Below are 20,595 nucleotides of genomic sequence, written 5' to 3'. Positions count from 1 at the left end.
TCCTAATGTTCTTGTGCTTCTTTATACCAAAACAAAGGAAAGACATATTGTTTTGGTTATTTATAGCAAAGTATTGTATCATTTTAATGGTCCGGCCCACTTGACATCTACCGAGGCCGTATGTGGCCCACCATGTTAAATGAGTTTGACACCCCTGATCTATAACAATGGTTCTTAACCTTGTTGGAGGTACCGAACCCAACCGGTTCATATGCACATTCACCGAATCCTTCATTAGTGAAAAATAAAAAGTATGATTTTTTTTCCCCCAAATTCCAGACGTAGAAAAACACATCTATTAAAAACATTAAAAATGTAAACACAGTAAGTATAATTATAAAGTATACGTTTTTTAACTGTGCACAAAATGAACCAGTCAGTGATGGCCAGGCGGGCGTGTCCTAACTAATTGACATGTTGAGTCGGGCGTGTCTTAACCTCCATGGCAGAGGCTCTGTCGAACCACAAGGGTTCGATCGAACCCACGTTAAGAACCACTGATCTATAATGATTAAGAAAGTTTGCTGATTGCAAGTTCCTGATTGTTACATACAGTACAAGTATAATCAATGCTCTGCTAAGTTGCCTCGCAGACTACATTATTATAATTATTATTATTAATAGCGCAGTCATTCTTGGGTAAACATCGACGGAAGCAATGACGTCTGGACGCTTTACAATGATGTAGCTCCAACTATGCCGGTGGAAAACCAAACATTTTCTTCCTAAGAACTTGTGAAGCACCAACTAAGCATAGCACTGGCCCTGGCGCCGAACGAGCACCTCCGGTCCTCTGAGGCCGCCTTCCTGCATGTTTTAGATGTCTGCTTCCCCAACAGACATGATTTAAAAGAGCAGTTCATCAGCCATCTCTTCAGAAGCCTGATGACCATCCTGATCATTTGAAATAGGAGCGTTGGAGGAGAGAGACATCTAAAGCATGCCGGAACGCGGCCCTCGAGGAACTGAGTTGCCCAATCCTGTTCAAAATTGTACCGGTGCATTGTACAAACAAGCTGTCATTCCATCCACTTGGTGCAGTTCAGACAAAGGACGACTACCTCCAGAGTCCTTGAATCAACAGCTAGACAATAGTCCAAACATACATGAAAATTGGTTTCGAAATGGATAAATCAGGCTAAAATTAAAGTCTTCAAAGTAACCTTCCCAAAGACCCACTAAACCCAATTGGTGAACAAAACTTTAAAGCTGGGTTCATGCTAGGCAATTAAAAATTAAACTATTGTGATTCCGAACTGAACAAATATAAACTATCGTAATTCTGCCAGGAGCAATGGTTAATTATCCAACCAGATATGCTATAAGCCCTTTGACGGCTAAACGGGACCTCAGTTTAAGTTGAAATGTATTGGTCAGGGAAATTTAACCAAATATTAGTATTGAAGTACGAACCATATATAGATCCAGTTTTTATAATGTAGACCAATGAAAAATGTAATTTGAGTGAAACCCGTGCACAGATTTGTGTGTCTGTGTGTGTGAACTAATTAAAAATGCTTGTTGTATTCTCACTAAAGGCTGGAAAGGCAGGTAGAATAATTACATGCTCAAAATGAGATTCTCACCCATGATGCATATATCTATGCTTCTGACCACAGCTTAAAAGACCAGCGTTTTTTTTTTTTGTTTTAATGAATAACAAAATAAGTACAACAAAATGTTTGTTTAAGCATCTCACATGTTTTTAATTTCTGCATTTTTATCTTCAACAATTTAATTGCACCCGGATCTACAATAGTTTGAAATCGTGCACAAAACGTGAGTTTCTTCATCCTGCAAAGAATAAAATAAAAAATCTGACCCAGGCAAAAAACAAAAAAATAAGGGTAACAGGAAATTAGTGTTATTCTATTATTAAATTTCCTTCTAGTTTATCATAAGTTAACACCTTAGCATGATAATATACTATTAAATACCAACATGACTTTTGTAGTCTTGCAGCATTCCCCAGCCCAGCAGTTAAAAAAAATATTTTCTCTATTTAAAACAACCATTTCAAACGTTATCATTGTCATTAGTGTGGTCTTAAGTAATTTCGGAAATAAAATATTTTCCTCTCATTCAGGCCCGTTCCTGGCAACAAAGACCCACCCGCCCACATCAGAATACAATACAAAACAATTGTCAAAATTTCCGATCAAGAACTGAAACTGATGAAACACAGGAATGACAATTACTCAGAGGTGAGACCAAACATAGATTAGAATTCATACAAAGGCAAACTTTTCTATTCCCCCCTCCTCCTGGTTCAACTTCAACTGAGGCCTTGACCCATTAAAAACCCGTCAAACCCATAATGCATTGCTCAAGAAGCACAGCTCCAAATATCAATAGATTCTCTTCTTACAAGGAGCTGTCTTAAATAAAAATAAATATATTCAAAAGGGAGGGGAAAGAACAGTCCGTCTATAATTTGAGTGGTTTTTTTCTTAATTTTTACATTTTCTAAGAAAAATCTGACATAAAAAAAGATTTATGCATTTTCAGATTTTTCTAAAACATTTGAACCTTGATCAAGACCATAAAGATATACAGAAAAAAAATTACCAGAAGTCTTTAGAAATTATTGGAATGGGAATTTCAAACTTTATAAATAAATAGAATACCTTGATCGTGATGTTGCCATAGTTACAACAACCGAGGCATATAGAACCCGAAGTAGAGGAGATCATGAGTTCATAGTATTTTTGCATGAAGTTCAATAAGGGACCTCTTGGTAAAAAGTCGGGGCGGGGGCAATATTAGATGCTGATGAGGAACCACCACGTCAGTTGGCTGCGAGTCCAGTGGCTTCAGAGGACAGCCTGTATGCAGCACAACAAAAGCAGGATGCTTCAAACTCACCATTTTAAACTCTTTAAGCATGAGAATTTTGGAAGAACAAAGAAAACGCGTGGGCAAATATGCCTTACCGAGCGTTGATCAGGTACTCGGCAAGGTTGATGCTGGCATGGGAGCCAGTGATGGTGACCTGTCTGTCGGTGGAACCCTCCACAGGATTGGCAATTTTGATCTGAGCACCCGACATCTGACGGATCTCATTGATCTTTGCGCCCTGACGGCCAATGATGCAGCCGATGAGCTGGGAGAACATCAGGAATGGGAGCACAGATTGAAATTTCGGAAAGACGTTAGTTGCCCAAAGCAAATGTGACTGAAAACAGTTGGGCTTTACGTCGTTGGGAATGGTGAGTTCATGCGAGCCAGTTTGTGCAGAGGCGTCCATCCCAGCTGCAGAGTTGCAAAGAAAGCCCCGTCAAGCAGAAGAATGCATGATGACGAATCGAAAGCGGTGACTGCCCACCTACCTTGGAAGCCCTGGTTGCTGTGCGCAACGGGGAAGGGGCTCTGCTGCATGGCCAGCTGGTGGAGTTTGGTGAGCTGCGAAGCCAACAGAAGGACAGACAGACGGCAAACGTTACAACTCATATCATGTTGAGTTTTACAGCCCAGTGACAATGTGAGGGACATATGAAATGGATCATTTCGCCTTAGGTCGTGACACAAATTTAGATTCCTTGTATACATTAAATGGGATGTGGAAATGCGAGACGCAGGTGGTTGGAAAAAAAACTATGATGAAGCATCTCGGGACCAAACTCGCAAATACATCGCATCACTTACAGATGGCCCTTCACTTACATCAGGCTGAGGAATGGTGTGCTGTCCTTGGACAGCGTACGCCTGCAAGGAGAGAAGAGCACTTAGGAGGTTTGGACAGTGTCCTTGAGGAACTCACAAAACAGAGCTATATACACAACAAAGTACTACAGTGGCGACTTCACCCCCCAAAGAAATGGGATTATTAGCCTGACGGGACAAAAAAAAAAAAAAAAAAGTAACTTTAGTCAATTTCACACTCTGCCGACATTTTCACGGATCGCTCTTCTGTATGTAAAGGACCGATGTGTTAGAAGTTGATGGCTTCAAACACAGCATCACTGTTGAATTGTTGCTTCAATTAAACATCACCATTACTTGTACTCTTAAATGCTGAAGGAATATTCTTTCTTTTTAACTTTTCCACCCAGATATTTATCGTACTAAATTGAATTAAAGCCATCATTGCAAGCTGACTTGCCCTGCAATCATAAAAAGGAGCTATCTTACAAAAGCACAGTCAATGTTAGCAACCCAGCGAAAAGATAGCTACGAGGGGCAGTCAAAAACGTAATGAGACTCCTCTTGAGCCTGGATTGATGCGATACATCCCAATCATTTTGAAGCCTTTGATTGGCCCAAAGCTTCGAGAGCGAGAAGTACTTGGTTTGGTTTGTTTGCTTTATTGGCACGCTGTTCCCTGACTTGTAGGTATGAATTTGGGGAATGTAGTTAGAGAACAACTAATGTAGAGGACCGAACAGAGAAATTCCTACCTGACCACCTGCAAAGATGACAGGAGAGCCTGAGGGTTTGGGTCGGTATGGGATGGTTACTCCCTTTGGAGGCGACTGGGGAAACAGACAGAGCAGAACAGTAAACTTACAAGATCATTTTAAAAATTATTAAGAAAAAACAAACAGTAAGTGCGTCTCAAAAGTTTTTTTTCCATTCAGTATTCTTTTACCTCAAGCATGACAACACAGATCTGCTTGACACACTCAATGATGGACTGTGGCGTCCCTGCAACAGTAATGGCGCGTTCTGTTGAGTTGGGCAACATGTCCCCTGCTACTTGTACCTGAGCTCCTGCTGACTGTGAACACACAAACACCCATATGAAAAAACTAAACAAAACCATTTTGACAGCGATATAAAGGCTGAGATAAGACACCATGAATTAGCCAAGAGTTTACAGACAAATCATTAAGCCTGTATTTTGCTGCTCAATACCTCACGTAGAGTCTGGGGGCATGTATTTACTCACTGCAGGTCTCTACTAAGGCCAACTTGGTTAATAATAACAACATTTATCCTGCAGCCCTACTGCTTGTCTTCAGAGTGGTGGGTGAGATGAGTGACATGTACCGCAAGAAATCTCAGAGCAATGGTTACTGCAGCTAACTGATGAATTATACTACTTTTGTATGAGTGGCGGAAGGGTGCCTATTTGGGATGTGGCAGCTATTTATTCCAGGAGACAACACACCAGGCAATTAGTTGGGGCATGGTTTCCATTCATAGGGAAAAATATAAAATATGGCATTATCGCATTTTATTTGCATTCAATGCAAAGACCTTCATTTGAATCCTCTCAATGGCCATTCGCCTCTCATGCAAAACAATTGCAAAGTGCACTGCGATTGGTAGAAGACACTCTTGAGCGAGCTCAACGGACCAACACGAACGATGGGGTTGACGTCCCACCTCTCTAATTTCTTTGATCTTGCAGCCCCCTTTGCCGATGAGTGAGCCACACTGGCTGGCAGGCACAACGAGGCGCATGGTGACTGGTGGTTTGCTGGTGGCTGTACTGTTTGTTAGCGAGGTACTGATGTCCTAAGGGAGAAAGCCAAACGTTCATTTTCAAGTTCACCAGCGGAATCTTGCCTCATTATGAAACGGAGTTTGCACATTCAAACCTCCTCCAATTTCTCGATGATCATGGAGAACGCTTTGAAGATGGAGGTGGTGGGTCCTGCCAGCGTTATGATCCTCTCTGGACAGTTCCCCTCAGAGATGTTGATGCGAGCTCCACTCTGCAGGCATAGATGAGCCACGTGGCAAATGATGACGCAGAATCACGAGGTGTGTTCTCATTGTTTTCTTGCATCTTACCTCCTCTCTCATTTTCTTCACCGACTCTCCTTTCTGTCGTGCAGACAAATAACATTTACAAAACAAAACTGGTGCGTTAGATGTAAATCATACCCAGCTAAAGTTAAAAATAAAAATAAATCACATACCTTGCCAATTATACTTCCAACCTCCTACAAGAAAAATGCAAAGAGTAAATTATAAGTGCACTGAGCGACAAGTATCCTTTAAGGAGCTTCCCACTTAACGTTCATTTTCCTTCATTCTATGAGGCAGTGTGTCTCAACATGAATAGTGCAAATATCAATGGCATCTGATTCCCTGAAAAAAGTTGAAGTCGATTAAGTATCAAAATAATGACATATCTTACCCTGTGCAGTGCCATCTTGAGCTTTTTTGAGCCGTTCACATAATGTCTGTGATGTAGCGCGTTCTGTAACGCGCCGTTGTTCATTTTTTTTTACCTGTTTTCTGGTCTATTTTCATATAAATATAACATATGGCATCATTAAGTATTGGCATAATTTAGATAGCACTCCTACCGATGTTAGGATTCATTTTCTTCCTTCAAAAAAGACATTTATCGCAGCGGTAGCTGGTGAATGTAGCCAGCCCCATCCTCCATAAAGCAACTGCAACCGTCCATTTTTTCTCTGAGGCAACAGAAGAGGCAATTTACGACATTAAATTAAGAAACAATACAACTTTCGCTTTAATATTTTCAGACAAATATTTTTACATGTATACAAGATACACAATGGACATAAATTTGAATGTGGATTGATTAAGCTTTTTGGACATGATGCAATGTTGAGCTTGTCATAGACTGCCTTTGGAGACTCCCTTACTGGGTGCATTTGTCAGCTACTGCCACCATAAATGCCTTTTGAAGGAATAAAATGAGATTTGAAATAGGTAGGGCTGCTATCTAAATTATGGCAAGACTTGACAAGGCCATAAGGCATTGCGCTATAGCAGAATAGACCAGAAAACAAGTCAGAAATAAACAGTGGCATGTTAGAGGACATGCCGCATTACAACGGCTTAAAAACTTTTTTTTCAAGGGATCAAGTGCCAATGATACAGTATTAATGTTGATACACATTGCCTAAAAGAATGACGGAAAAGGAACATTCAGGCACATGTTACTTTTAATATCAATGATGAAGCAGTGCATGCATCCACACTCACCTTTCCATGCATGAGTAACCTGATAGTTAGGGTGACATTTAGTCCTCCTTCAACCAGACTTGAGTCCATTGATGCAGCTGGATGTGACAGACAGGAGTGAATCTTTGGTCACAGGCCAAATGCCTGCAAGAGCGTGGAGAGGAGCAAAGTCAGAGACAACTACACGAAGCCGCATCAGAAGTTGTGTTTCTCCACGAAGATGCTCTCTGTGCAGGTGTACAGGCTGAAGCTGCCTCTGTCGTGACAAAGCACTTCAGTTGCGAAAGAAATAGAGATATTTAATTGCTGTAATGCACATTGGACTGGCACGAGTCCACCCATTCACGGCAGTACAATGAGCCACTGTCTATGTTGGGCGTCGACTATTTCATGGTACCAAGGAGCAGAAACGACATATGCTACATGCACGACGCTGTTATTGCATGTGTAAACACTTGTTTGGATCACTTGGGATTCGCGTGCCTTCGTGCCAAGTGCTTCTTAGTGGAAGGGGGGGAGGGGGCTCCGAGTGAGAAGCTAACACCCCCACTGCAAGGCAAGTCTGTCAATGACAATATGTCTGTCACGCAAGCAGATAGCCAAGTTTGACACCACGTCGTATCTTAATTAACATCAATACTTATTTCACGCATAACTACTGGGATTTTATCAATAACATAGCAAGAGAACACCATAAGCAGAAGACACGAGCTAGCAGACTCACTCGACTTGTTAGCATAACCAGTAATTTTCCATCCGGCTTGCTAGCTTAAGCGTCCCCTCCTCCAGGAAATAGTCTCAACCCGCGGCCTTCGAACGCACAGAGAAGCACCGAGGTCTCGCTGTGCCCCAGTCTACTAGCAAAGCTAAAGGAAAACAGCGACAAAAAGCATATAGTGCCGTGCTTGGATCTCTTACCCAAACCGTCCGTCAATGTGTGTCCAGGGGTTGGGTAGGGTGACAAGGGAAGAAGGGGGAGAGGTTCGGGAGGGACTTTGAAAAGGATCTGGGGAAGAGGGAAGAGACGCCGCGCTTCGATGGGACTCCACTCTGCTGCTTAGCACAAAAGCTCGACTGGATTCAACTTTGACCTCTTGATGGCCACGCCCCTTGCGTGCACGCCTTCCCTTGACACAAGTACAGTACTGTCCACAAGATCACTTTTTTCACATGATTGACTCATTCCAAACTTAAAAAGGGGCTTGAAAGAGTAGTTAAAAAAAGGTTCAATTGTAGCTTGCCAATTAACAAAGTTACTCTGTTCATATTTTGACGTTATTCACAATTTTGTTTATCCATTCATTTTCTGATCTGCTTTATCCTCACAAGGGGCGTGCTGGAGCCTATCCCAGCCGTCTTCGGGCAGTAGAGGGCACCTTGAACCGGTTGCCAGCCAATAGCAGGGCACACAGAGACGAACAACCATCAGCAATCTCACACACACACACACCTAGGGACAATTTTGAGTGTTCAACCAGCCTGCCATGCATGTTTTTGGAATGTGGGAGGAAACCGGAGTATCCGGAGAAAACCCACGCAGGCACGGGGAGAACATGCAGACTCCACACAGGAAGGCCAGAGCTGGAATCGAACCCGGTACCTCTGCACTGTGAGGTAGACGCGCTAGCCAGTCGACCACTGGGCCGCCCAATTTTGTTTATTTCTTACGAAATCTATATCGCAGGGGCGACAAGGTGGTCTACTGGTTAGCACTCGCGCCTCACAGTACAGAGGTGCAGGGTCCAGCTCAGGCCTTCGTGTGTGGAGTTTGCATGTTCCCCTCGTGCCTGCATGGATTTTCGTGGTTGCGTAGTTACCTCCCACATTCCAAAATTTTCCTTTGCGCGGATGGTTGTTCGTCTATGTGTGATTGGCTGGCAACCAGTTCAGGGTGTACTCCGCCTACTGCCAGAAGACAGCTGGGATAGGCTCCAGCACGCCCGCGACCCTTGTGAGCATAAACAGATTGGAAAATGGATGGATGAAGCAAGGCTGTAGCAAATATTCCCTCTTTCAGTCCCATTCTGTACATCACTAACAACAGTAATGATAACATTTGTTGATTTTTTTAAACACATAAAAAGTGTAACTACAGTGCTGTTTGAAACTAGTGCATATATAGACTAGATTCTCCATCCTGAAACATCAGAAATGAATAAGCATAACCATATAAGTCACGTGCAATGACGAGTTTGTAGATGTTTCAATATGTGGTTGTCCTGCAGTGCAATTAAAAACCAATCACAAAACAAAAAAGGTAATTGCAAACACATATAACAAAACACAAAAACAAAAGTGAACAGACAATGGCAAATCAACAAAAAACAAACAAATAAAAGAAAATGAATCCCAAACAATAAAACAAAAACACATAAAAGACAAAACAAAACGACAAATCCAAAAACCACAAACAGACAAACAAAAGAAAATTAATCACAAAAACACATTCATAAAGACAAAACACAAGAGCAAATCAAAAATCACAAACAAACAAAAGAAAATTAATCGCAAAGAAAAACCAAAACACACAACAAAAGACGAAGCATAGCAATAGTTCCCGAGCGGAAGTTTTTGGAAAGTGTGTATGTGTGTGTGGTGGGTGGGGAGGCGGCTTCAGCGGTAATCACACTCACGAACTCAGCAATATGGGTCCTATAATGTCTGTTCAATTACTTTCATAATTACAGTTCAAGTTAGTTCTTACTGGAGCAAGGTATGAATCCACTAGATGGCAGAATTACACTTAAGAACGCTGGAAGTCAGAATCGCCCCCCCCCCCCCTCCGGGCCCCAATCGCAACATTCGAGATAGTCGTGTTCATATACCTGTCCTGGGCTACACATAATCAAAAGACAATTGCATCATCATATAATCTCAAACAGTTAATGTTTCAAATTGAATTAAACAAGTACATGTATTGCACTACACATTAACTCACACCTCTGTTCTATTTAGCAGCGCATGGCTCAATAGAACAATTCAATATTATGGCTTCCTGATATTTTAATTAGAGTGCATGGCAAGGCATCGGGAATGTTTCCTTAAGGGTGGTTTATTTGTCAGGACTTGGTCTTTGGAGTTGAACGAAATGGGTTTTGTTTGAGATCTACTGCAGAGGAAAATGTAAAAATGGCAATTAGTTGTTAGAGGAATGCTCGTCTACTTGTTGGCTACCATCGAGGTGTCCTTGAGCAAGGCATTGGTCCCGCCATCATAGCTCAAGTGGCGTGACACTCTGCACACCTCTTTCACAATGAATCCCTCCTTGCAAGCCTGCATGCTTGATCTGTGTGACGTGTACAACACAAAGTGGAGAGTGAGTGTTGAATTCTCCCTTATAATAATAATCATACTAAATAATAATGTACAGTATATATTCATGACTAGATAGGTGGACATGAATTCAATCAACTGATGAAACCATGTTGCTGTACAATTGGCTTTCTCTGTCCTCACTGTCAGGGGCACTGGGATATTTTAAATATGAATTAGGCTAAATGCTCCTTCAGGCTTTTGTCATTTTTTTGGTATTTGTCATAATTCAAAAGTGGTTTTGCTAATTTAAAAAAAAAGAAAAAAAAAACCGTCTCTTGATATTCAACCTTTGGCCTGCACATACTATAATCCGCTCTCCTATTAATTTCATGATGGATGACTTCAGGATTCATGATAGGTTGTTTTGCTTTGTAAAAGGCCATTGTTTTTGTTTATATTCCTCTTGTTTGGCATTCTGTAACAGAGGAAGTTGATTGTCATCTGATTCTACCTTTGAATCAAAAGAACAGAAACAAAGGGTTTAATAGTGAAATTTGCAGAGCCACACAACCTTATCAGGATATTTATAAAGTTGCCAAAATGGAACAGTATCGCCCTGTAACCATGTTTTCATGGTCTGCTTGCCATATATTCTGCCTGACTGCGCTCAGCACATGTTCATTAATCTGGTGCACACCAGAGCACCCACAATGCAATCAGTCAATTGTCAGAAGAGCCAACTATTGTCTGTGAAAAAAAAAAAAAGATTCTCCCAAATAGTTACTCAAATAGCTACTCTTTTATTAATCAAATTCTCTATTTATATAATGTGCTTCATGCACTCATTGACATTAGCCGCATACAGTAAAGCAAACAATAATATGCCACCATTCCACTGGTATATTCCCTCAGAAAATTCCTATTTTACACCTTTCCAAATGAGACCAATTGCAGTTTATTCTCCTTTGCTTCAAATAGTTTTCATCTATTAAGGAAATGACAGAGAGAAACTGGATGCCACACTGAAAGCCAGAAATGTTTCCAATTAGTCACCTCATGAATGAACTTGAAGTGAATGCTGCTTGAAAAATGAAAGGTGGCTGAAAGGAGGATTAACTTGCAAATGTGCGTCTCTTAAGGCATCATCATTGAACACAAAACGTTTTCCACCTGTGAATGCAGTAGGATGGAATTTGTGTATTTGATAGAGCCATGGGTGTTCTTTTACAGATTTGTTAACTCCCCCAAATTGGACTGAATTCTCTCTGTAGGGGCAACTGCGATGTCACAACCCTCCTGCAGCCAAAGAATGCCCCGGAGGGTCACAGCGATGATGACCATGTCTTCTCTGTCAACTGTCCAGTCTGAAAGCCGGAAGGATGCAGCACCACTGTGACGGCCCGCACAAATAGGAAGAAGGGCTTCCACAAATAGGTTTCTCCCACAGAGACAAATAATTGGCGTGGTATCTTGGGGCACAAGCGCGAGGAGCCGCATGGATTTTGATGCCAATCCTGGAGGAAGAGAAGTTACACATGTCAGCGGGCATGCGCTTCAAACAGCTCGTGTCTAGGCAAACGCATTTAATTAGTGCTGAGCTCACAATGAGTTGTCACACTGTCAATAAGTCCCATTATGATGACGGAATAGTTCCCTTCTAAATGAATTAACTTTGTCTTCTTGACATACATGAACATCTTAACCTTTAGTTGATAGATTCTATTCGATATCCTCAAAGAAATATAACAGCAGAAGAATATTATTCAATGATGAAGAAAATCTACTAAAGTAGTTTGTGAATATATACATTCTATATGATGATTGTGCATGGATTCCAAGATTTTACCAAAGTAAACATCTGTTACAACTTTGTGGAACGTAGTACAAGTACAAAAGTGTGATTAATTGCATACAAGTGTGCGATTAATTAGATTTTAAACATGTAATCGCTTGACGGCATACTTGTAGAAGTAAACATTTGTGCTAGTGCACATACCCTCTCATACGGTGAATTCTGTTTCAGTAGGTTTTTCCTGACATTTTTGTAGTTGCACCTTACGACATAATCCATTGTCTCTCGAGAGCTTCCACAGTATCGGAGGAATCTCATCATTCAAGGGTATTAAATCAGAAGAAGGATCCAAAGAAATGAAAGAGATGTTGATATTCTTCAGAAAAGCCTGCCTGTTTTGTTCAGTGTGCTGTGTTTCCCAAATGCTGTAATCATGGCTGAAACAATATTTCTATTTACATCTACTGCATACTGCACAGGGTGAGATACAAATAAGACACAGATCAGCATTTCTGTACATCTTGTACATCACAACAGGTGACAGATTACTGTTATCATTGGTGCAAATGGTTAATCTTCTGTGATGTTGACAAAAGACTGACATAGAGAGAGTTTATGGGACAGAGAGAGACTTTGAGCGGCTGAAAGGGTCTCACGAGCAAATGTTTCAGTAACTGCTTTCACGAGCTACAATGTACACCACGCATTTGATGAAGTCACTGATTGTGCATGCTGCTGTGATAACCAAAATGCACAAGACAGGACATTTACCCAACGTAAATGCTGATGTAAAACATTTTACCAAAATTGAGACATACGAGAGTCGTATACAAGTAACAATCCTTTCGCCGTTGCATTTCAAACACAGTCAGGTAACTTTGCCATCATGACATGGGATTTTTGGGGGGGAAAAGATGAAAGCCTGCCACCCACCCCTACCACTTAGGATATGCACTCTTGGATCAGATACTGTACAGGGTTACAGTATTAGTCATGGTGTTAACCAATCAACCAAGCAACCCTCTGTTGCTGAAAAATACACTGCTATGAAAAAAGTCACATTTATGGACTTGATGGAACATGTCTTTGAAACATTTGATTGGGCTGGATTCCCTCAAAAGTACCAAAGACCAGGATTTATAAAGTGAGATCATCTTGTATGAACTGATGATAGGTCATGGGTTGTTTGAGTGTGGTGCTCTTCAGGACCACACTTTTGTCAATGAGGAACTCAAGTAAGTGCTAATTGGGTCGTCAAAAGGTAAATTTTAAACCAGTTCATATGCACATTCACGGAACCCTTCATTAGTGAAAAAAATATATATGATTTTTTTACAAACGCATTTATTAAAAATAGAAAAAAGTAAACACAATCAGTAGAAGTATAAAGTATACGTTTTTTAATTGTGCACAAAATGAACCAGCTAGTAATGGCCAAGCGGGCGTGTCATAACTACCGGTAATTGACATGTTGAGTCAGGTGGTCTTAACCTCCATGGTAGAGGCTCTGCCGAACCCCTGAGACTGATTCACCGAACCCCTAGGGTTCAATCGAAACCAGATTAAGAACCACTGCTCTACAGTGTCTGTCTGAACAACTAGTTCTCGTCGCAGCAGCTAGCTTTAAAATAATAAATTAAGGGCATACGATGGGGCTAGAAAGGGAAGATTTTCAAGAGATCATTTTAATTGTATTATACTGTGAGGCCATAGCTTACAGACAGTTTTAACATGTTTGACCCTGAAAAAGTGAAAAACTATAATTTTAAGGTTTTTCTCATGGTAAACGAGAATTTTTAATTTGTTGTTTTGCAAAAAATGAAAAAGAGAACACCACACATGATTACTTCTCGTTAAAAATTTCAAATTATTGTCACTTCTTTTTCTGATCAGAGAGAGAGAGCGAGAGAGAGAGAGAGAGAGAGAGAGAGAGAGAGAGAGAGAAATAATATTTAGTACTGGAGTGCCGTGCTATTTGCGTTTGGTATCTCAAAGGCGGCCAATAAACACGTCAAAATGTGTGTATAAAGAGGGCAATTCGGTTTTCAAAATGGTAGTGGCTCACTGAAAGTGGGGCCGGGGGCCATTAAACCATTTCATGATGCTGGTACGCCTCTTTATAACAAGTGGTCCAGTTGTGTCCCATGTGGGTTTTTTTTAAAGGAATTATATCTACGTACACTACAGTCACCCATTTAAAAAATACCATGATCACATTCAATGATAGGAAACAACGACTGCATAGGTAATGTACGTCACGCAGCATTTGAACTTGCAAAAAATGACTTGAGCATCTCTTCTAAACACAGAGAGAACACGTTCACATTTAGAAGCTTTTGCTGCTCGTGAATGTTTAAAGTGCTTCTGAATAGTCCATATTGGCACTTTGTCACTGGCTGAATCATCCAAGCACGCGTGTGTCTCTCTCTCTGTCTCTCTCTCTCTCTCTCTCTCTCTCTCTCTCTCTCTCTCTCTCTCTCTCTCTCGCTCGATCTCTCTCTCTCTCTCTCTCTCTCTCTCTCTCCCTAATTGACTTGCTGACAAAACACGCACGCGTGGTGATTCATCCACTGTGAGGCCGTCATTGCGGCTCCTTTGGGTTGATTTCGTGGGCTGAGTGTTTGGTCGTGGCCCTCGGACGCCCCCACGCCACCCCCACCCGCCCCGCACTCATCCCACGTCTCTTCGGAGTAAAAAGGCTGCTGCGGCAGCTTCCCAACAGAGATTCCCGTGCCGCCATGGAGCTTCAGCCTCTCGTGCGCCGGTGAGCCGCATCCAGCCGAGGGCGGCTCAAATTCAACAGAGTGACTCTTGCGTCTTTCACGCCGTGATATCGGGGGTGTTGTTACCTTGCAGAGACATAAAGAGTTGCTTGGCGGAGATTTGGTCGACATGCAAGAGGACGATAACTATTGGCGTGTGACTGGCGGCAACATCTGCAGCTCATTGCAATAAAAGGTAAGAAGGTACGCTTGCCGGGCGTTGCGTCTCTAGTCTCTGCCTCTTAAAACAACCCCCGATGCTCGATTGGAGCTCATCAGGCTGCATTGTTCCATCGTCCAACCTCCTTCTGACGATTTCTCGTTTCAAATATGAGCATTCAAGATGCAGAGACTTGTATGTGCGTGTGACGCCGACAGCCTGTTTGCATCACGCTGCTCAGTGAGGTTCAGCTCAGGATGCGTGTGGAGTGCAGATCTGCTCCTCAGTGCCCCAGACCAGCCTCTTGATTGAGGCAAATATCTACATGGGAGACTTTCATATGTATGTGTGTCCTCTAGGCAAGTTTTGGAAAGGCACAATGTCTCTGTGAGTGTTCAACTTGATGCAGAATTTCAAATAACAAAATGAAGAACGAACTTGCTTTTCCTTGTCCGGCATTGTGTTTTCAAAGTTTAATTGCTGGGGAGATTAGAGTAAAAAAAAAAAAAAAAAAAATCTTGTTAGTTTGTCTTATCCTCCATGCCTGGATTGATTCAAGGCAGCTCTCGCCTCCTCTGCTGCTGTTGACGAGGCTGCATTGGGCTGATCGATAGCCTGTTTGGATCGAGGCCTGTGTTTCAGTTGTTGTCAAACAGCAATCCAGACAATTAAAAGCCCATTTGTTAGTGGAAGCTTGATTAATAATTAATCGGCTGGATGGGACCGCAAATCTGTGGATGACACACCGGGGGATGTCAGCCTCCGAGACACATTGAGAGATTGGCAGTCAGACATTTGAAGCTTTGCTCTTTCTGACAAATAACACCTCGTGTGGTCTTAGAATCTCTACGTGTGTAAAAAATGCACTGTTTTCGCAATAAATCACAGCAAAGAATAGTTGGTCATTGAGCAATTATGAGCCCCAATTTATGTACCGTAAGTCCATGAATACCACCTGATGTAGTTGTTAAGGGAGCTGAGCTTTCTGAGTCAGTCTATTACAGTCATTTACGTATGGAGTTAAATGTGGAGGAGAAGCACAGCATGTCAAGTCGAAGTCTAAATGAGTCTAATGATGCCAAGTTAGTCAAGTTGAGTCTTTCAGAAGACTTTACCAAGCAGGTCACAAGTCAATCAGCGACCCCCCCCCCCACCGCCCCCCGCATCTCTTTTACAATTATTTTGTCTTTTCTAGTTAATAATTATTGTTTTCTCAGCCAATGATGTGCTTGCAGGTAACATTTTGAGGTAATTTCTTTTTCAACCCTTCACCACCTGAGGCTCAATTTTCACACTCATTATATCCTAGTTCACACTTTAACATAGGTGAACTCCAATGTTTTTTTATTTGACATTGTGAAAATATGTTTCCTTTTAACGATTAGATATCAGCTGAGCTCTCCAACTTTGTAGAAATGCTTATAAAGAGCTCAGTGGAAAAACCTGACAGGGAAACTGCAGTCTTTCATTTGGACTTAGTGGTCCCCAAACTTTTTTTCCGCTACATACCAGTTCATACAAGTCCACTGCAGACTGGCAGCCATTCGCCGACCAGGGTGGGGGATTTTCATATCATCCAATTTCGTCAATCATTCATTCATTCATTCATTCATTCATTTTCCGAACCACTTTATCCTCACGAGCGTTGCGGGGGGTGCTGGAGCATATCCCAGCTGTCTTCGGGCAGTAGGCGGGGGGACACCCTGAACCAGTTGCCAGCCAATCGCAGGGCACACAGAAACGAACAACCATTCGCGCTCACACTCACACCTAGGGACAATTTGGAGTGTTCAATCAGCCTGCCATGCATGTTTTTGGAATGTGGGAGGAAACCGGAGGACCCGGAGAAAACCCACGCAAGCACGGGGAGAACATGCAAACTCCACACAGGAAGGCCGGAGCTGGAATTGAACCCCGTACCTCTGCACCATGAAGTCGACGTGCTGGGCCACCCTTTCGTCAATTATTGAACATGAATTTTGTTTACATTCTTTTTAAAATGCCAGCGTCTGTCTGAAGTTATACTGTAAAAAATTATTAATATATGTACTACAGTTTTAAAACAGAATGAAAAGATGAACACAAAATGATTGAAACATTGTTTTTCAACAATACAACAAATATAAAACAATTTCAAAAAACAGTAAACACTTTGCCCCCTCAGGAACAATGAAGCTGCCTTAAATATAAACATTATCATTTTTAAATCATGCTACATACGGTGTCAACACCATTTCTACTTGTAAATGGCTGTGATCAAAAGTTGGTTTGGTCTGGCGTCTCAATGGTAGTTGGTAGAGGCTGAACTGCTACTGCTACGCGTGTGGCAACAGTGGAAGTGCCGACTCTGCTTGCATCTTTTTGCTTTCCACAGATTCACTTGTGTGGTCGTTCTTCAAATGATTAAACCGGTTTATTGTGTTGCCAATTTTGAGGGTCGACATACCAGATCTTTCACACTGGCTTCATTAGCACCTCATCGCAGAAGTGTGTGTCATGAAGCAAGTGTCTGATCTACTGTCTTAAAAGATCAAAACATTTCAAGGCCTTTTCATACAGTAAGTGACTGCTCCTGCTGGGGCACATTAATGGCATCATGAGATGAAGTGCAAAATGTCACTAAAGCTAATTGTCGTATTTGCATGGACTACGGCTTTGAAAGCAACCCCCTGGTCTGGTCTTCTCGTTTGGCTGTGTTGGGTGACGGTAAAGCCAGTTGACATACACAATACAGAGAAGCCTCTCCTGTCACTCATTTCATGTTGTATTGAAGGTCTTGAGCTATAGTCATTTAATTCTATGTGTCGCAATGTGATGCAAAACTCACTGTGGAGCTTTATAGCAGTGCGCAATCACAAGCAAGAGACGCATTGCGATTTGCAGTTGAATATCGATGACTGATGTGTTTATTGCAAGTGAATCCTAACTTCAATATAAAACAGTTCAAATACATTACATGTATTATGTCAAGCTGGTGTCCCTCCACATTTACCATAGCAACAAAGCCTCAGTGTAACTTGAGTTCAGCCTTGTGCCTAGACTTGTGTGTACACTTCCTCCCTGCCACTGTTAGAAGTGTCTTACTGCTCCATCTGTTCAGCTATTGTCTCATCGTCACTCTCTCAAATTCTGAGTTGAGAGGCCTTAAGTGGAGGGGCAAATGGTGTGGTCTCATCTCTTAAGGTGGGTGGCATTGCTTGTTGTGTTTTAAATAGGTTGTCTGGTCAACCTTTTCTTTTTTTTTTTTAAATTACCGGTAATCTTTTTTTATCTAAAAATACAAATTTTATCTAAAAATACCAAGAAACTTACAATCATCATTTGAATAAACATCTACATAAAGTAGATATGAAATACTTATTCATATGTTGACAGAGATGGTAAATGTAAACACAGTCAAAATAATGTAGACCAACTGACATGCTCAATTACTTACAAAGATAACCTAAGTATATATATAAAGCCATTTTTATATTGTGATTTTATTTATTATGGGAAAAAATCTATTCAAAGGGACGTGGCCCTGTGTGGAAAACGTTCTTGTCCCTCTTGTTAAAATTGTGACTTTACTGTCTGTGGCTAATCACATTTTTCAGTTCATTTTCACTGACCGCACGGCAACCTGATTACCTCCAGAACTGTTCAATCCCCTAGATAGAACCTGTCTGGCAAAATGAAGTTGGCCGAAAGATCTCAAAAAGCCGCCTTGATCCAAAGAAATTCAAGAACAAATGAGAAATAATGTAATTGACACATATCAGTCTGGAAAGGGTTACAGAGCAATTCCTAAAGCTTTAGAACTACAGGGAACCACGGTGAGAGACCATTATCCAGAAAATGGGAAAGTACAGCACAGTGGGGAACCTTCACAGGAGTTTCCAGCCTACGGAAACTACCCCAAAAGCACAGCGACGACTCATCCAGAAGGTCAAAGAGGAACCCAGGACAACATCAAAAGTAGAACCGCAGGCCCCCCAGCCTCAGTTAAGGTTAGCATTGATAACTCAACAACGAGAAAGATACTGAGCAAGATGATACCCATGGAAGAGATCCAAGGCGAAAACCACAGCTGACCAAAATAAGTATAAAGGTTTGTCCATTTTTTGCAAAACACATGATTACCAAGTCTTTTGAGAGGATATTCTATGGACTGATATGTCCAGAAGTAAATTTTTTTTTGGAAGTTGTGTGTCTCGTTACATCTCGCGTAAATGCAAGATAACATTTCTGAAAAATAACATCACACCAACAGTCAAACATGGTGGTGGTGGTTCTATGATGGTTTGGGGCTAGTTTGCAACTTCGGGACCTGGACCACATGCTGTGATTGATGGAACCATGAATTCTGCTCATGACCAGAAAGTCCTGAGGGAGAATGTTTGACCATCTGTTCATGACCTTAAGGTGGAGTGCACTTAAGTTCTGCAGCAGGTTAACGGTCCAAAAGACGCCACCAATTTTGGAATTACTTTAATAAACAAAATTATGGTTTAGGTGAGGTCAAAGTTGAAGTCTGGACTTTAATCCAGTTGAAATGCTGTGAAATGATCATAACTGATCACTCAGGCTGTAAAAACCTCCAGAACTGCTGGAATAAAACAATTCTGGAAGGAAGATTGGGTCAAAATATCTCCACAGAGATGTGAGAGTCTCATTGCCAGAAAACACTTTATTTCAATTGTTGCTGCTGAGCATGGCCCAAGGAATTATCACCTTTAGGGTGCAATATATATATATAGATTTTTTACAGAAGGCCAGGGAGCTTTGAATCGATTTTATTCCCCTAATAAATAAAGTCACCAGATAAGTATTGCATTTTATATTGACTTTAGGTATCTTTGTTTTATATTTACATTTGTTTTATGATCTCAAGTATTGAAATGGGGCAAACTGCAAAAAAAAAGGAAGAATTTGAGAAGAGGGCAAATACTTTTCACATGAACCATAACCTGGAGGTTAACTAAAGTCTGCTACCATCGCTGAGTCAGTAACTTTTTCTGCTTTTCTGCCAACAGTTCACCATTATCGACTAACTTCCTTCATTTGAGCTTGTATGATAACAATAACAGTGAACCAAGGATGAAGCAAATCATACAAGGACACCCTTATGTAACATTATGGAATGATATGAGTTTTAAAATACGCGCCTCACATCAAGTTGCTGACTCGTAATAATGAGAAAACAGTCGGCCATTGACAAAGTGACCCCTGATCCCCTTATTTAGTGATCAATAACAATAGCAGAAGAGCAAGGATATCACAGATGATGTTTAGCACTAGTGTTGGTGCTTAAGGTTTCGTTTTGTGTTGTAACTGTTCAAGGTTGAACACTAAAATAAAAAACACGTTTTGTAAAAAAAGGCCAATTAATGCACCTTGTTTATTGCATCCCCCTCCCCCCCACTCCCTCTGTGTGTTTGTCATTTTAAGCCATTTCCTGGGCTGCCTCACTGTACGGATCCTCTGCCTCAAATTTGCATTTTAAACCAAACGCTCCCCACCAGGGACAAATTCATCAGTGTGCAGCAATGGTGAATTTCTGCCCCTCAGTGATTAATTATGTCTCGTGTGTCCATAGAGATGGAGATCCTAGTAACAGATGTTTATTCATTTCACTGTCTCTGTGGCTCTCCAAATGATAATAGTTTCCTCAGTTAATAATGTGCTACAGAAAAACAGAAATACAAATTAAATGCAAATATGAAAACAGATGAAGGGAAATGTAGTGTATTTGTTCT

General features: G+C 41.3%; 2 protein-coding genes and 1 long non-coding RNA gene across 7 annotated transcripts in view; 2 read left to right on the top strand and 1 right to left on the bottom strand.

The window, feature by feature from the left end:
• Positions 1-1,683: 1,683 nt before the first annotated feature.
• On the bottom strand, positions 1,684-7,973 carry pcbp2 (poly(rC) binding protein 2). Of its 2 annotated transcripts, none has more exons than XM_019890775.1 (13): positions 7,807-7,973; positions 6,910-7,032; positions 5,868-5,891; positions 5,740-5,772; positions 5,544-5,660; positions 5,329-5,460; positions 4,589-4,717; positions 4,398-4,472; positions 3,646-3,705; positions 3,330-3,402; positions 3,197-3,252; positions 2,934-3,103; positions 1,684-2,825 (listed from the first exon to the last, which is right to left on the bottom strand). In XM_019890775.1, exons 2-13 carry the CDS (start codon positions 6,976-6,978, stop codon positions 2,789-2,791), a joined length of 975 nt encoding a protein of 324 aa, XP_019746334.1. In that variant the 5' UTR covers positions 6,979-7,032; positions 7,807-7,973; the 3' UTR covers positions 1,684-2,788. The 2 variants fall into 2 exon arrangements, with proteins under 2 accessions (XP_019746334.1, XP_019746335.1); XM_019890776.1 differs by having other exon boundaries at positions 3,664-3,705; positions 7,807-7,972.
• Positions 7,974-9,996: 2,023 nt separating this feature from the next.
• LOC109528341 (uncharacterized) lies at positions 9,997-12,292 on the top strand. Its single transcript, XR_002170673.1, has 2 exons — positions 9,997-10,204; positions 11,415-12,292. It is a non-coding gene; the product is annotated as an uncharacterized LOC109528341 (long non-coding RNA).
• A 2,194-nt stretch (positions 12,293-14,486) lies between these two features.
• The window catches only part of dlgap4a (discs, large (Drosophila) homolog-associated protein 4a), a 58,492-nt gene continuing 52,383 nt past the window's right edge, over positions 14,487-20,595 (top strand). For 2 of the 4 annotated variants that reach the window (XM_019890764.1, XM_019890762.1), the window contains exon 1: positions 14,489-14,893. The gene's annotated coding sequence lies outside the window, so the exon portion shown is untranslated. Of the gene's footprint in view, positions 14,894-20,595 lie in introns of all 4 variants that reach the window. The other 2 variants (XM_019890761.1, XM_019890763.1) reach the window with 2 other exon arrangements.

This window comes from Hippocampus comes, unplaced genomic scaffold, assembly GCF_001891065.2.
Source record: "Hippocampus comes isolate QL1 unplaced genomic scaffold, H_comes_QL1_v1.1 scaffold174, whole genome shotgun sequence".
Taxonomy (NCBI): domain Eukaryota; kingdom Metazoa; phylum Chordata; class Actinopteri; order Syngnathiformes; family Syngnathidae; genus Hippocampus; species Hippocampus comes.
Note: the sequence above shows the minus strand (reverse complement) of the source record. Positions and strands in the feature narration are given on the sequence as shown.

Coding starts and splice junctions, on each gene's coding strand:
- pcbp2 (XM_019890775.1), bottom strand. CDS start 6,978: ATGGACTCAAGTCTGGTTGAAGGAGGACTAAATGTCACCCTAACTATC. Junction 4,473..4,588: donor TCTGTGTTGTCATGCTTGAG/GTAAAAGAATAC, acceptor CTGTTTCCCCAG/TCGCCTCCAAAGGGAGTAAC. Junction 2,826..2,933: donor GAGTACCTGATCAACGCTCG/GTAAGGCATATT, acceptor TGCTGCATACAG/GCTGTCCTCTGAAGCCACTG.